This window comes from Leuciscus leuciscus (genome assembly GCF_965113295.1).
Source record: "Leuciscus leuciscus genome assembly, chromosome: 22".
In the NCBI taxonomy this organism is placed as follows: domain Eukaryota; kingdom Metazoa; phylum Chordata; class Actinopteri; order Cypriniformes; family Leuciscidae; genus Leuciscus; species Leuciscus leuciscus.
This window is the reverse complement of record NC_138746.1, coordinates 22,612,955-22,629,226: the sequence shown is the minus strand read 5'-3', so window position 1 is coordinate 22,629,226 and position 16,272 is coordinate 22,612,955. Positions and strand designations below refer to the sequence as shown.

At 36.3% G+C, this 16,272-nt stretch overlaps 1 protein-coding gene across 3 annotated transcripts in view; it reads right to left on the bottom strand.

The window, feature by feature from the left end:
• The window catches only part of adgrb3 (adhesion G protein-coupled receptor B3), a 179,977-nt gene that overhangs the window by 14,103 nt on the left and 149,602 nt on the right, over nt 1-16,272 (bottom strand). For all 3 annotated transcript variants that reach the window (XM_082154409.1, XM_082154408.1, XM_082154410.1), the window contains 6 exons: nt 6,478-6,628; nt 3,050-3,119; nt 2,615-2,681; nt 2,031-2,116; nt 1,274-1,372; nt 299-470 (listed from right to left, as the gene is read on the bottom strand). In XM_082154409.1, coding sequence (XP_082010535.1) covers nt 299-470; nt 1,274-1,372; nt 2,031-2,116; nt 2,615-2,681; nt 3,050-3,119; nt 6,478-6,628 — 645 coding nt within the window. The remainder of the gene's footprint in view (nt 1-298; nt 471-1,273; nt 1,373-2,030; nt 2,117-2,614; nt 2,682-3,049; nt 3,120-6,477; nt 6,629-16,272) is intronic.

Sequence of the window (16,272 nt, the reverse complement as noted above, 5' to 3'; positions counted from 1 at the left end):
ATGACTACACAGTTCTGACCAAAATGTGCAACTGACTTTCTTTCTTCTGAAGAATGACTTTAATTGTACTCTCAAACAAAATATCTTTTGTGTTCCACAGAAGAAAGGAAATCATACAGATTTTGGACATGTTGGTAATTAAATGATGATAGAATATTCATATTTTGGGTGAGCTATTCCTTTAATGAAAACTGGGCAAGGAGTAAAAATAACTGGACCTTTGAATCGATAGAAATGATCAATATAGTCTGTTGAAATGCTGAAGAATAGTTAGGGATTTGAATGGTTCCAGCCCTACCTCTCTTCTGAGGATACAGTGGACCATGACTATGACAAAGCCTTGCAGAGAGTCAAAGACTGCGAAGAGGATCTGGAATAAAATGGAGCGTTTGTCCGTCATGGCCAGCACCGCAGACATCCAGGTGAGCGCTAACAGAGGGAGCACAACACAGGAACTCCACAGGGAGGCCCTGACACACAAAGAGACATGGTGGAATGAACAACAAAAACCACAGCATTGTGGCCTTGGTCCCAAAAATATTTTTAGCCATTCATTTCCTAAAAAGGCATTACACACACACACACACACACACACACACACACACACACACACACACACACACACACACACACACACACACACACAATAAAAAGCTCTTGAACAAACCAACCAGCTTTCAGATACATCAGAACATTACAGTCTTTGATTTGAATTCAAATAAATGTAAATAATCTTAAAAGGACAAAGGGCAATTAAATATGTTTGTGAGGAAATTATGAATGTTGAATAAGCATTATGAATGACTCATGACTAGTCCTTGACAAGTATAAAATACATAAATAAAAAAATAAAACATTTATTTTTATTTTTTTATTATATATATATATATATATATATATACACACACACAAAATAACTTTTACAGAAATCTACTGTTGTGCTCTATAGAACATATACAGTGAAGCGAAGATAGATTTTGTTTGCCAGTTATGAAAGCATGAACATGTCCAAATTCCCATCATCATCATCATCATCAAGAGAACACAGCAAGCAATTCATTGTTCCAAAAGAGTGTCAACATATTACATATTACAGAGAACAAGAGCCAGCTGTTCATTTAACACCTACACAATCTCCTTCCCCAAGGCAAGTGTAAGGACACACACACACACACACACACACACACACACACACACACACACACACACACACACACACACACACACGCTTATTCAGCATAATCGATTTGCTGAGGCATTGGTGGGTACTTACATGGCATTGCTGGCTGTTGTTGCTGATAAAGCAGTAGTTGAGACAACGCCACATTTGGCACATTTTAAAGTTAGTCCTGTATGGGGCTCGCTCATCTGCCTGCAGGACAGCCAAATAACCAGACAACACGAAGGGAACATATTTACACAGTGATCTGATTATACCAGAACAGAAGTGTGGATGTTTCTTTTGGAGATAAGGCCCTTTGTGGACATCATCAAAGGTGAAGAGTGTAATTTCTGCACATTTAGTAGCACCAGAATTTGAATCAATTTGTTTGAGCAGCCGTACTGAGCTGGAAATATCTCTATTGGCTAACTAATGGTGTGACTTTGGATCGGATGACACTACAGCTCTGTTTCAAAACCGGATGAGGTCTCTGTCAACATAGGCAACTACCTTTTAAGGCAGCTTAGTGTGACAGTCTAATCTGAAACAGTTTGACGTTAGCATGTTGCTAAGAAAGAGTAGATGTGCTTCTTTTCATTAGCTCATTTCCACACCTAGTTGACTGACAAGACATTAGGAAGCAGCAACAAGCATGCGAAGTTTCTGCGAGCTGCTCAACATAGCAAGCTGTTTTGATAAATGACATTTAAAAGCCAACCAACTTCTAATTTCAACTGGTTTCCTTATTGAAAATACATTTTGTATTAAACTGTCAGGAACCCAGGAAATAGGTTTTGGAACAGAGCTTATGAGTTTGACATTTTTTGTTATGTATTTGTTTGAGCAATATTGCTAAATTGGCACTTACCCTGCTCTATGTTTAAGTTTCTTATCCAGGATCCCATCTCTCGAAACCAGTTTATTAAACACCAGAATGCCAATCACCATGTTTACCTGTACACACAAACATTAACACTGTCAGGGCCTGATCTTATCAAACTGCAAAAGTGTAAAAGTGCAAAAGTGCAGTAAATTAACCATACACTGTTTATAGCACTGACTAAATGTAAAAGCTTTCCTTGAATAAACAAATAATACATTCATAGTGCTTTTCACTGTATTTGAGTATTTTACAACTTAGCTTCAAGCTGTACTTTAAAAGTAGAACAATACAAATATAAATCTACTGTTTAGTGTTGTGCAGAAGCGTTGTTGTGTGAATCTGTGCCACATTACATCTTAATTCAGTCTAGAAACAAACTGCTTAATGATGCATATAAATGACAGGGGTCACACAATCCTCATACCGTTCTACAGTGGAGCGAGGCAATTTTCCATTTCAACATTGTCATGCTAGACTAGTCCAGTAAATGACATAAAACATTACAAAAGCCACTGATGTGTGTAGTTATGACTGGTAAATGACTATAAATAAACAAAGTGTAAAATTACCAGCACCACTGCAGCGGCAGGTCCCACAAATGCATAGAGAAGACCACCTTCCAGAGATAGCCAACAGCTGCAAATACACACAAAAAAAAATATCAGCAAATCTTGCATAAAATGTAACATCCGGCATCAACTTAATGGGGCATGGCAGTACACAGTCGTATCGTCCTTGAGTGTCTGGGGATCTGAAGCCATATGCCATGGTTCTACATGAGAAACTTTTAGTGTGGAACAAGAACTCTAAAGAGATCTTAAAACACTGTTTATATCCAGGAATCCTCTGGAGAACTAGGTGGGACGGTTGCAGTCTCTTGGCTCTGACTCACTACTTCATGCTACTGTTTTAATTGGTAAGATTTTCCATGTGCTATGTGTGGGGTCTTTCACGTTTCTGGGTGAACATGAGGAACAAAAGTATAAAAAAGTGAGGTGTCTTACTATTGAGGTGTCCCATATCCTTTTGCTTTTGTGAATCCCATTGAGATAGCGACCACCAAGGCAGGTAATCCTTCAAAAGAGACACAGGAGTGATATGAAAGGCCACATACTGGGTAATCCTTCAGAGCAGGAGACTTTCACAGCACATGTACGGCAGCTTCAGTCAGAGGTCAAGTATAAGAAGAAACTAATGCGAGTGGTGCTTGTCTGCACAAAACCAGCTGCTATGATGCTAAAGTGTGAAGATGCTACAGTTCCCAATGACGTATGGATTTTTTTTGCTGTTTTATAACGTTGAAAATGACATTTAATTCTACATATTCTTATATAAATAAAATATCTTTTAAAATAAAAATAATATTATTAATAAAATATAATAATATATTTAAAAAACATTTATTTTTTGGGAAATGTGTGTGTGTGTGTGTGTATATATATATATATATATATATATATATATATATATATATATATATATACTGTATATATATATATATATATATATATATACACACAAACTGTATATATATATATATATATATATATATATATATATATATATATATATATATATATACATACATACATACATATACATACATATATATATTATACACACATTTTTTACATAGACATTGCCTTATTAATTTTATAGTAAAAATATTTTTATATTAAATGTATTTATATTATAATTATTTTAAATTTAGTTTAAACACTCACTAATACCAGCTGATAGCCAATATGGTACCAATATTTTTCACATCTCTAATCATGCATGTCTTCATCAAAAACGTGTTTAGGGTTACATATTTGTTTGATTAAATAACCCTAAACATGAGCAACAGTTGCCTAAGCAAACGCCACTGCTGATCTTCAGAAGCACTGCAGGTTTTCAAGTCAGGAACAACATAACTTCTAAATCGTTTGTGACATTTAAGCAGGTAAACAGTTTAATATGAATCCCTGGAGTTTTAAACTAAAAACCAGCATGTGAAATACAATTACCACACCTGCTTTTGAACAGAGAGGCTGAAACAATCAAACGGGTCTTGAGCTGAAGTATATCATATCTGCTATCTTTCTAATCCTCTCTCTCCATTTCTCTGTCTCTCATGTTTGCTGGTCTCGAGCAGGACTGCCATAATGAAAGGGCTCTTTCTGCTCCTGCCACTGTCCTGTGATCTGAATATTAACACCATCCCTCTCGCTCTGGTGGCTGAATTTATTGATGCAATCAGCTTGTCTGAAGAACCAGCGAGGGGTCTTGTGGGCCTCCTCCCCTAACCATAGCTCCACCCCTAGCCACCATGCAGTTTCATCCTCAACCAATCGGAGAAAGCACTGCAGTGCACACGACGCCACTGTTCCTCCCTCAAAGGTAACATTTAGACTCTGGATGGATGAAAAAAAGAGGGAATATCTGAGAAGGACTAATGAGTTTGACCTGGAAACTGTCCATAATGATATGGTTGTTCCATCACAGATTTAAACTATACCTGTGGATTTATAGTTCAGCTGCACAAACACAGCATAGTCTGCCAGATAGTGAGACCGAAGTGCCTCTTGTGTTCCTATGACCTAAGTAGGGGTCATGCAATTAAACAGACCAGCTGTTGGTTTTCTGATCTATAACAGATGTTTCAGATTAGTACTTTTCCACTGAGACACCATTTGGTTCCAAACGAAGCAAAAAAAAAAAAAAAACTCAAATGAGATGAATTTAACAGACCACTGAACTAACCAAAAAAGATATTGCTGCATGGCTGTTTACTATAGAATTCATTCAGGAAAAAAAAGTTTAGGGTAAAGATTATTCATCCTAAACAGCAGCGGCAGCAACTCAATGCATTTAGGCATGTGGACATGGTCGTAATGAACTGCTGAAGATCAAACAGCATCAAAATTAGATTTAAGTGACCTTAAACTTTGGTGCCAGATGGACTGGTCTGTATCCGCAATGTCTACCTAATAAAGTGGTCCCACATTTTTGTGCCATGTCATGCTAGAGGTAGACATTAACAGAGGTGTAATGATCCGGAAGGTAGCTGCTGGTATCCTTAACTTATTTTTGTCTGGTCGAACTCACTTCTTAACATCAGTTGTTAAGCGAATGGAGTCACGGACGGGTGGAAAAGCAGGAGTAACAAGTTCATTTAATAGCAGACGTCACTTATCAAGTCTTCCGCCATTAAGCTCTGAGATACTGAAAACAAACCACTTCAGATCTAAAATGTGAGTCTTGTTTTATAAATGCTTTAATTCAAGATCCCAATCATTCAATTAATCCACCATCAATGTTTTTCGAAAAAGCCAAACTAATAAACGGTTCACATATCTATCTTTGTCTATCTTCTTCTGTCATGTCTTTTTCCTCTGCACACAGCAAAACACTGCAATGATGGAAAGACAGAGCCTTGTTTGTTGCTAGGTAACTGGAGGGATGAGCGTTTGCTCTTCTGTAATCAATTTGATGTGTGTGTAAAGTGGTCCTGTGTAAGAAACCCCGGGGGAGGTATGGAACATACGAGACGATATTTAAAGGGGTCATGAACTGAATTTTTTAAATTTTGTAATGTTTCCTGAGGTGCACATAAAATAAAAAACGGTCATAATTGAGAAATAAAAGGGCATTTTCTATCCTGATTTTAGCCTCTGATTAAAACACTCTGTTTGAAGGGGCGTGTCTGCTGTGAGACTTCATTGTAAACACCCACTGCTGTGATTGGCTGACATCTTTGCATATGAAATAAGTATTACATGTAGAACTCTATCGAAAACTTTTACTACGTTTTTACTATTACAGCTGTCGAGATTAACTTATTGTGAAAAGTGTTGAATATAACATTATAATTAGATCTACTCCTGTCGCATGAAAGGTCCATATCTTACAGTAAAAGACTGTTTGCAAAGCCTGCGCAGAAATGCGACTGATTTACCAAAAAAACTGAGACATTCACATAGTTGAAAACAACTACTTTCCTAGCATTAGGATCCTTTGGAAGCTAATGTTATTTTTAGTCCAGTGATCCGTTAGGCTATCTCTCTTCAGCTCACTAACGTGCCAGTGGACGAGGTCAAAGACGCGATGATGTACAAGTAGACGTTGCACTATAATGTCATAATGTGACAACCTTCCAAATGAGTTGTTTTCTGAGCTTGGATTCAATAAACGCTGTTTTTGGACTAACAAGGAAGTTTTGAGCTCTGAAACAGGATGTTTTTACAGTACAATTGCCTCTTACATATCAATTTAGAAATTTGTATTTCTCAATTCATGATGCCTTTAAAAATTACCCTCTCACATTGTCTGTATTTGAGAAGTAAACACCAGCTGCATGATGATGATGGAGCAGTAAAATTGCACATTAGTAAAGAAGTAGGGAGAGATGTAGAGATACTGTAAGTGTAATGGAGATCCAAGCACTCACCCCATCCCAGGCAGAGGAAGCGTTTCCGAATCAGCCTGGTCCGAACTTTCCCTGTCACAGCCATATAAGACTGCCAAGCTTCTGTCAAAACCCAGCAGAAGGACGCCAGGAAAAAGAAGTGCAGAAATGCAGTTGTCATCGTGCATATGCCCTGTCCATTCAACAGAGAGAGAGAGAGAGAGAGAGAGGGGAGGAAGGGATCAAATATTTTGAAACAAGTCATGTCCACATGAGGGTTTTTGGACTGTTAATTGAATATCACACAGCCAGACTTTGGGTGGAATTACTAAAATTCCCTTATTAAAATTACAGGAAATGTGAACTCACTGAAACCAAACAAAAATGGCTCCCTCAATGCACCTACTCCCTTTGATTTTCATGCAAAGCATGAAAATATGTTGTGAAAAGCCTGTGACTAAAGCCCTATTTGCACGGGATTAGTATTACCTGGTGACCTCTAGTCATTTGCAATAATTACAATTATTGTCTGTGATCTTAACCCGTGCGAATCGGCCATGTCTGTAATTTGTAAAGTAAAAATTCCCCTGCAAATGACCTATCACCTACCTACCGAACACAGAGGTCTTGTGAGAATATTAAACCCATGCGAATCGGCATCTCAGTGATTTGGCCAGGTTTTAGCGGAGTCGTATATCATTTTTTCAAGGTTTTTGCTTTCCTGTGCGTTTTCATGAAGAATGGAGTGTTTTCATAGTATTTTGGGTGCTAGGTCATATCGCTATACACCATACAACTAAACAATTTGCAGAAAGAGAAAGCTGAAAACCGTCAGAAGAGTGAAAACAAAAAGAATGATTAGTTTGAGATCATAGATGACATGTATAGCAGCATGTGGTAAGGAACATTCTTCTGTTTCTAAAGACCTATAATGATAAGACATTTCCAAGCAATAGCCTATCCAAAATTCTGATATTACATCATATCCAGGAGATAAGTCTGTAAATTCTAGTAAAATCACAGGCTTCGCTTATCCCGTGTGAATGCGCCACACGGACTTCAAATGTGGGGGGTAATTTCTAAAACACACAAGGTCCACAGATAATACTAATTCCATGAGAATAGGGCTTAAAAAAAACGGCAAACTCGGCTGGATCATAATTTAGGACCTGCCACTTTGATGGTATGTACCGTGTTCACAATGTGCACTTTTGGATATGGGTTGGATAAAAAAAAAAACTATAATTTCATTAAGAGAAAATAAGTCGTAAAGATATTTTTCGGAAATAAATTAATACTTTAATTCAGCAAGGATGCATTAAACTGATCAAAATGACAGTAAAGACTTTTGTATTATTACAAAAAAACTATACTTCAAATCAATTCTAGTCTTTTGAACTTTATATTTCCTCCAAAATATTTTGCAGCACATCGGCTTTCAATATGGATAATAATAAATTCTTCTTGAGCATCAAATCATCATATTAGAATGATTTCTGAAGGATCATGTGACACTGAAGAGTAATTATACTGAAAATTCCATCACAGGAATTTTACTATTACATTTTAAAATATAAACAGAAAATGGTTGTATTTAATTTGTAATAATATTTCACAATACTACTGTTTTTACTGTATTTTTTATAAAAATATATAGCCATCCATCTATCATCTATCTATTTTAATAGTGTACAAAAAAAAGTTTCACTCTACCGTCAGTTAATATAAATGAGTCAGTATGAGCAAGTTTAATATAAACTTAAACATACTGTGATATTGATATCATCCCACGCTTCTGATTCAAAATCTCACTGCAATTAAAACATGTGCTCTGGACATTCTCAACACTTTGTCACCAATAGTGAGCAGACAGAGGGTATGAGATGCCCTCGGCACCAAAAGCACATCTTTCTCACCACATGAGTATCTTTTCCTCACTGAATTTGGCAGTCAGTGTGTCTCATGCAAATCTTTTAAGACTGGGATGATCAGCATGTGACAAAGACACCTATTTCCTAAAACCGTGTTCCCACTACATTTGACCAATGAACATCCATGACATTTCCATTCGCTCTAAATTGCTTAGAAAAAAGTCCTGGGAATACATCAAGACAGTGAAATACTTTAGAGCAGTGCTTCTCAACCGGTGGGTCGTGAGTTGCAAGACCGTTTTTGAGTGGGTCGTGGAGTGTGCAGTTAAAAAGACAACATGAACAACAAAAACATCATTCTAAATGACTTATTTTGAAAGATGTGCATGAAAGCTGTTGACTCTTCTGTCAGATAGAGTTTAAAGGAGTGCCTGAGAAAAAAAACACACACGTTATTCACCTGAAAAACCGGATCCTGCTCTCAGATGAGATGTTGTCAGACTACATGTCTGTCATTATTCTAATGTTTATTTTCTTAACTTGTTACGAAATAAAAAAAAGTCTCTCACTTCAGAAAAACAAACTTTCCTGTATATCACTTCACTATATATAAAGAGCAGATGAAATTACAAGCAGGTATGATGTTCATTCTATTCAGTTTCCATGCGTTTCATTAACAGTTCATGTTATAATTGTGTATTTACCATGGTAACTGTAGTTTCCATAACACCAAAATACCAATTTATTTTCAATTTCTTGTTATTTTGTATTGTTTTAAATGACTGTGGCGGCTCATAACAACTTACTAACTTTGACTTCAATTTAATAGCCTTACCTTATACTGTTTATTCATCAGTGTTAGTGATATTCTTACAATTTATGTGTATGTTAAGTAAAGTACGTGTGTGTGTGTGTGTGTGTGTGTGTGTGTACCGTTTTTGTGAAATAAATTTGCTTGGATTTTGAAAGCAAATCGACTGATTTGCTGAATGGTTGATATTAATGTTGTAAAATCCCTAAAATCGGATTGGTTGGTAGGAAAGACCATCAAGGATGCTGATACAGGAACATGTCTTTGGCAAAGCACATTAAGGCTAGCCGCCTACAAGTGCATCTTGTAGAGGGAGAACCTGGATGCTCATGGCATAGAAGAGAGCCGTGAGCACAGCTGACATGAGCCAGAGACAAGCTGGACGGAACGTAATGAAGACCCGGCTTCCACCTGCTCCCGGTCCACCTGATGTGGCCAAGACGAATGCTGTGAAAATGGATCAACTGGCAGCATGCGATGGGACACCTGATGCTGTTGAGCTCTCTCACACTGCCATAAAACCACAACTCCTCAGTAAACCAGCTTTCATGATTACATGCACACAACGTCCGGGAGATTTAGCTTGAAGTTCACAGCCAGGGTGCATCTAAGCCTGATGACTTCTGGACTGATGTTCCCTTACGCATACACTGCTCCTTGACTTCCAGAATTAGAAGGACAAGACGGTTATATAATTAGTATAATCTCTACAATTAGTATACAACTTTTTGGATCTTTTTATTGATAAACTACATTCTAAAGTTTAAGGTTTTATTTTTTGTAAATAAATTAATCACTTTTATTGAGCAAAGATGCATTAAATTGATCAAAAGTGACAGTAAATACATTTACAATGTTACTAAAGATGTCTATTTAAAATAAAAATGCTGTTCTTTTGAACTTTATATTCATAAAATAATCCTGGAAAAATGCATCTCAGAAATTTTAAGCAGCACAACTGTTTTAAACATTGATGATAATAAAAAGAAATGTTTCTTGGGCGGCACATCAGATGATTTCTGAAGATCATGTCACACTGAAGACTGGGAGTACTCGGGGGCGGGGCTTGTGTGGGGGCGGGGCAAGTCTGTCATGGCGACAATGAAAATATTTTAATTAAAACACCGTAACGAAAATAATGCTGACAAATTAAATTATGATATGCAAATATGTATATCAAAATATGAAAATATGACTAGAAGAATAACAGCTTGCTAGATTATCAATAATACATGTTTTCGAAAAAGAAACATAGCAGCTGCATGAGGTGAAGCTGAAGAGTGAATGAACACCAGTAAACTGAAGCCCGTTCTATATGACGCATCCTATATGAGATTAATCAGATCATCTAGATACGCAACATAAGCGTAATATTACAAATTAAACTGCCTTGAATTTCAATGTTGTGATTTTTTTAAGTCACGGCTATTACCGTTTTCATGATCGATCACATCCCTAGTACAGTGATCATACTATCCTTCCTAATAGTGATATTACAACACATTTTAGGCTTAATATTAAGAAATGTGCATTGTGCAAAAAAAAAAGTTTAAATATAATATTTATATCAGTAAATCTCGTGACATGAGTAAATATGTTAATAGATTTGTACTATACTTAGTATGAAATAAATGTATTTTAAATACATTTTGGTATAGGTTTTTTTTCACTATGTCAAAGCAGAAGTTGGCCTAACCACTAGGCCACAGCTAAGGACTACATCCAAGTACTTTTCAGTTAAATTTACACACTTAATGTTACATAAACACTTAGCGTTGCCTCCTCATACTCCCCTGCTGGAAGATACTTTAAACTAGAGGTAAATACTTCAACTGGATCTTAGCACCACATTTTCAGAGGCATTTCTAGGTGTCAGATGTGATTCGTTCCATTTTCTGCCTAATGCTAGCTTCTTAGCAAACAAGATGGGAGGTGATGTGGCTGATGGCACATGCGTGTCACCCCAGGACCTCACAACCATATGGGCCAGTGCTAATGACTGATGAAGAAACACTTATGCCACAGAGCATAAATTAACTGCTATAAATACAGTATCGATTGACGCTATTAACAAGTAGCTTGCGATACACATAGCAAAGAACTACAAACAGAAAATAAACAAAGCATTGTTCCTCAGGTCTCCTACGATAACATCACACGAGGAACAAGGTGTGTTTGCTCGCATTTGAGGGCACATGAAAGCCCCTAACCTGAGTGGGAATTTGACTTGTGGCTTTAAGTACCAAATGTACTATATCTGTATGCGTGTGGGTTTGCCTGAAGAGCTGGGCAGCAGAGGAAGTGGAGGGGGTGGCACACAGCCTCAGCTGAAATCCTGAGTACACAATGCCCTTTACAAAGGCAAATTGCCGGGAGATATTGAGCCCACTGTGTCTGTATCCATGGCAACAGAGGAAGTTCAAGAGAACAGTAAAGAACAACATAGCTGACGTAAAGGAAGGCGTGTGTGTGTGTATGTCGATGGGCTGACGCTGGTGTGCTCTGCTGGGATCAGTGTACGCGAGCGTGAGGCCAGGGAGGGGTCGAGACATTAACTTTAAGGTTAGAGAGTTCATTTTCATACATGGATGATGACTCTCTGGTGTAATGCTAACTCACTTCAATAAGCTTCCGGACACAGTTTGAGGTTGAAGCAAATATGAAATAAGCCTATTTAATATGCTTCAAATTCGGAGAAATATTAAATCATGGCAAACAACGCCTAATGAGATTCATTTATGTATCCAGTTGGGTTTTCACTTATGAAACTGCATGTTTGAACTCTGGTTCACATGCAATGCCTGTACACTTCAATAAAATGCAATTAACTAATACATTAATGTAATGAATTGAAAGCAATTAAAAATTAAAAATAGAACATTAATAATCAGATATCCTAAAGCTTTAATTGTGGAATAGCTGGTTTTACACAATGTTTTCTGAGAGTGTTCTCTGTTAAAGGGGTGGTTGATTATGATTTCACTTTTCTAACTTTAGTTAGTGTGTAATGCTGCTGTTTGAGCATAAACAACATCTGCACAGTTACGACGCTCAAAGTTCAAAGCAAAGAGAGATATTTTCTTTTACAGAAATTGTTTAAGGACTACAACAAATGGCTGGTAGGGACTACACGACACTCCTCCTGGGTGAGTGACATACCTAAGCCTAGAATTTACATAAACCCCACCACCGGGAACATGATTTATGCTAATCAATAACCAGAAGATAACTACACATAAGCTACATAAATTCATCAACATGTAGACAACATTTCTGAATGGTTAGTTGTCACTTCTTCTTGAGTCTCTCCATCTTTGTCTGACTCCGGTTTGAACATAAAAGGCTCAAAGTTTTTGACATTTTCAGCGCATGTCTGTGTGAGGTAATCGAAGCTGCTAAGGACACAAGCTGTTGTAGCTCCGCCCTCTGTGCCGAGAACAGCAGCCCATTTGCATTTAAAGCAGTGTTAATTTTGACAGCAAATTTTGATTTAGTTTTAGTCATAGTCTTTTGACTAAAATGCCATTTAGTTTTAGTCATATTTTAGTCATCTGAATTGTTTTAGTTTTAGTCGACAAAATACAATAAGATTTTAGTCGACTAAATCTACAGTAGATTTAGTCGACTAAAATATAATGGGTTTAAATTGAAATGCATTAATTTAGAATTTCTCTAAAATTCCCAAACCCATATACTCCCGGAGAAAACATATATTAACCTGCTAATATGAATGATTTTAAAGTTTGAACATGCAATACATATACAGATTTAACTACTGTAACTTAAAAAAATCTTAAAATTAAATAAAACCACTTTTCCTTAAGTAGAACACAGTCTTCTTTTCAATGAATGGCTATATGCATATGCATATTCTTTATAACTACTTGCATACATCATTCTCTATTCTTTATTTAAGAGAATGACATATTTATTTGTATGAATTAAATATAATTAATCCTTATTAAAGCTATTAATGAGCAATGAATGCTTTTCTCTTTTTCTTTTGTTGCTTGATCAATATTAAGGACACAGGACACATCCGGTTTATTACTCACTGTCACTTTAAGACATCGGATCATGTCCAATGACATGCGGATCCAATTGCACTGATGCACATGCGATACACTCACAACTGTTTAAGACATAACCGACATAATTTACGTGAATACTCTCCAAAACTGACATTTAGACATAATGTTGTGTGTATTTGTCCATTCAGACACGAAAGAGAGCTCAATTCCATACTCGCGCGCTGTATGTCTATGTGAATGGCTGCACGCTTCGGGTCGGGTGTGTGCGCACAGAAAACCGTACCGAATAGAGCTCTTTTTTGCGTCATCACTCTTATTCAGATCTACATGTCTGCTCTACTCATTCTCCCAGACGTTTACATGTTTTAACGTTTTATGAGACATATGCAGCGCATGCCAACTCGTGTGCCGCTGGGTAGATCAGCACGTCACAGTACAAATGTGCGCATCTACCACAAACGCAGGACATCAGACTGGATCGCTTTCCAAATCGTCACTATCTAACATTTTCGTCTAGTTTTTATTCGTTGACGAAAATGTCAATAGATTTCGTCATAGTTTTTGTCATTCAAAACTAGTTTTTATTTAGTTATCGTCTCGTTTTCGTCTGTGAAAAAATGTCGAAATTAACACTGATTTAAAGGGACAGACACAAAAACTGTGCGTTTTTGCTCACCCTAAAAAAGTACAAAATTTAACATGCTATATAAAAATATCTGTGGGGTATTTTGAGCTAAAACTTCACATACACACTTTGGGGACATCAAAGACTTATTTTACATCTTGTGAAAAGAGCATTAAACCACCCCTTTAAAGTTCACAAATATGAGTTTTAATCAAAATAAAACAATAAAATAAAATAATCATGTTGGTATATATGAAGGCTTCAGTCTGTCTGACATTTTTTCTTTTAAATTAGCATTTTTTTAATCAGGCTACTATGTTTAGGCTGAGTAATTTCACTTTAATAGCAATGAAAAGGTTATTAGTCAGTTATTGAAATGCCTTATTTTCAAAAACGTCACTTAAGTCAATTCATTGGTATTTACAAAGTTTAATTGTCTTTTTCTGCAAAACATGTCCATGTGTACTTTTTTTTTGTTGCAAAAATTCTTGTCGTGGATGGAAAAGAGCTGTTCTTTAACATAAGTTAGCGGCTTTTGCATCTGAACTATTGCATTTCATTGGCCCTGTGCTTGTACTCTGCAGAATTACAATAGATTTAATATGATCTAATCTAATATATTAGATCATATTAAATCTATTGTAATTCTGCAGAGTACAAGTACAGGGCCAATGAAATGCAATAGTTCTCTATTATAATTTACAATATGCATTTTTATCACAATAAAATAAAAAATTACTCCATGTTGTTGAAAACCTTAATTGTCACTGTGAAATTCAGTAGTTATCTGTTATAGTTAAATGCATTTTAATCAAAATAAAATAAAATAATGAAAACTTGAGATGCACTGCGAATCGTCTTTAAGGCAAATCGTGACTCCCTGAATCAAATTCGAATATTGATGTGGCAAAATATTACTGCACCTAATATTTTTCTCCCACCGTTCTCTGTATGCATTTGTCATATTGTACTTTACCAAGGGTGACTTTAAACAGAACTGCTCTCTTGGTTTTTACAGGAATGTGTTTACGTCATTCTATCATAGCACTCACACGTCGCGCAGGGATCAAGCTGTCAGAAGATAACTATAGAATACTGTCTTCATTACAAAGCTCAACTAAAAGGCTGGGGGGAAATAATACCACCCCAGATAACATCTACAGATGCCAATGTCACAAGTTTGCCAGTGCAGTAGGTCAGTTAGCCCATTAAGCTGTCATTAACTATTTATCATTCAGCTGTTCAAACATGAAAAAGACTGACTCATTTTACCCCAAGGCAAAGTTATAGATAAAACAAATTAGAGCATGTTTTTATTGAAAGCTATCTCGACAGATCATCAAAGTGGCTGATGTGTCAGAAGGATTCAAATCTTTGACTTTAAGCTAAATAATTTGATCTGTGAGTCATCCGTCACGGTTTCTTATCAACAGAGAATCCTTTCATTTCAGATGATTCTTCGAGGGAGCTTCAATATTCTCTTTGAAGAGGCGATTAAATGATGCCATGAATAATAATAAAAAAATAAATGTAGCATAATCGAAGTCATTTAAAAGTAAATACGTGATGGGAATATGAGGTCACTGCATTGTCCTCTGCCAGTGAGACTCTACCAAGTGGAATAAACTTCTGATAATTGGAGGGAGCGACTTAAAATAATGAAACATTTACGTAATTACCAAAGCCATTAATTCAGTACTGACTTTCAATTTTGTAACTGAGAAAAATTATCTAAGAAATTAAGACTTTTTTTCAGGACATCATAACATGGATATTTTGCTCAATCAGCCATTTTTTTCCCATTAAGCCTCACTTAATCTATTATTTTATCTCTGATTTTCTAATAACCATCTCAATGAAGCCTGTTTAAAAAAAAAATATATATATATATATATATATAAATATTTACTCCTACAGAAGAATTTGACAGAATTATTCAACAGCTCTTTGGCAGTGACCAAGTGACATGGACAAAAAATAAATAAAAGTATTCAATTAAAAAAGTATTCAATACTCACTCTATTCCATTCATTATCTTCTGAAGCTTATATGGCAGCTTTCTGTGAAGAGCAGCTCAAATCTAAGCCAGAGCTGTAGTAGTAGTTCAGTGCAATGCTCTCACAGATCAGCACAATGTAAAGGAGGAAGTGTTGATATTGTAAGCCGTGGTTAAGGGTCAAACTGACATGATGCTGATATCCAGGCCAATTAAGCCAGACTCATTATGCAACAGAAAAGAAAATGGTCCTATTCCTCCAGTCTGGATATTTCAGGGATCCTGCCTTCATCACACCCTTGAGCTGTAGCACAATATCTCAGTTTAACAACTATTTATTCACACTCTGTCAAGATTATTGTACGAAATGCTTTTCTCCTCACCAATTAATGTAACATACTACCCACATCTACCCTGATACGAACAGCACTCTTCAGCTGTTTGAGCAGGATTGTTTCTGTTTTGACATAAATGTCTTTCCTACATTAATATTTATGACAAAT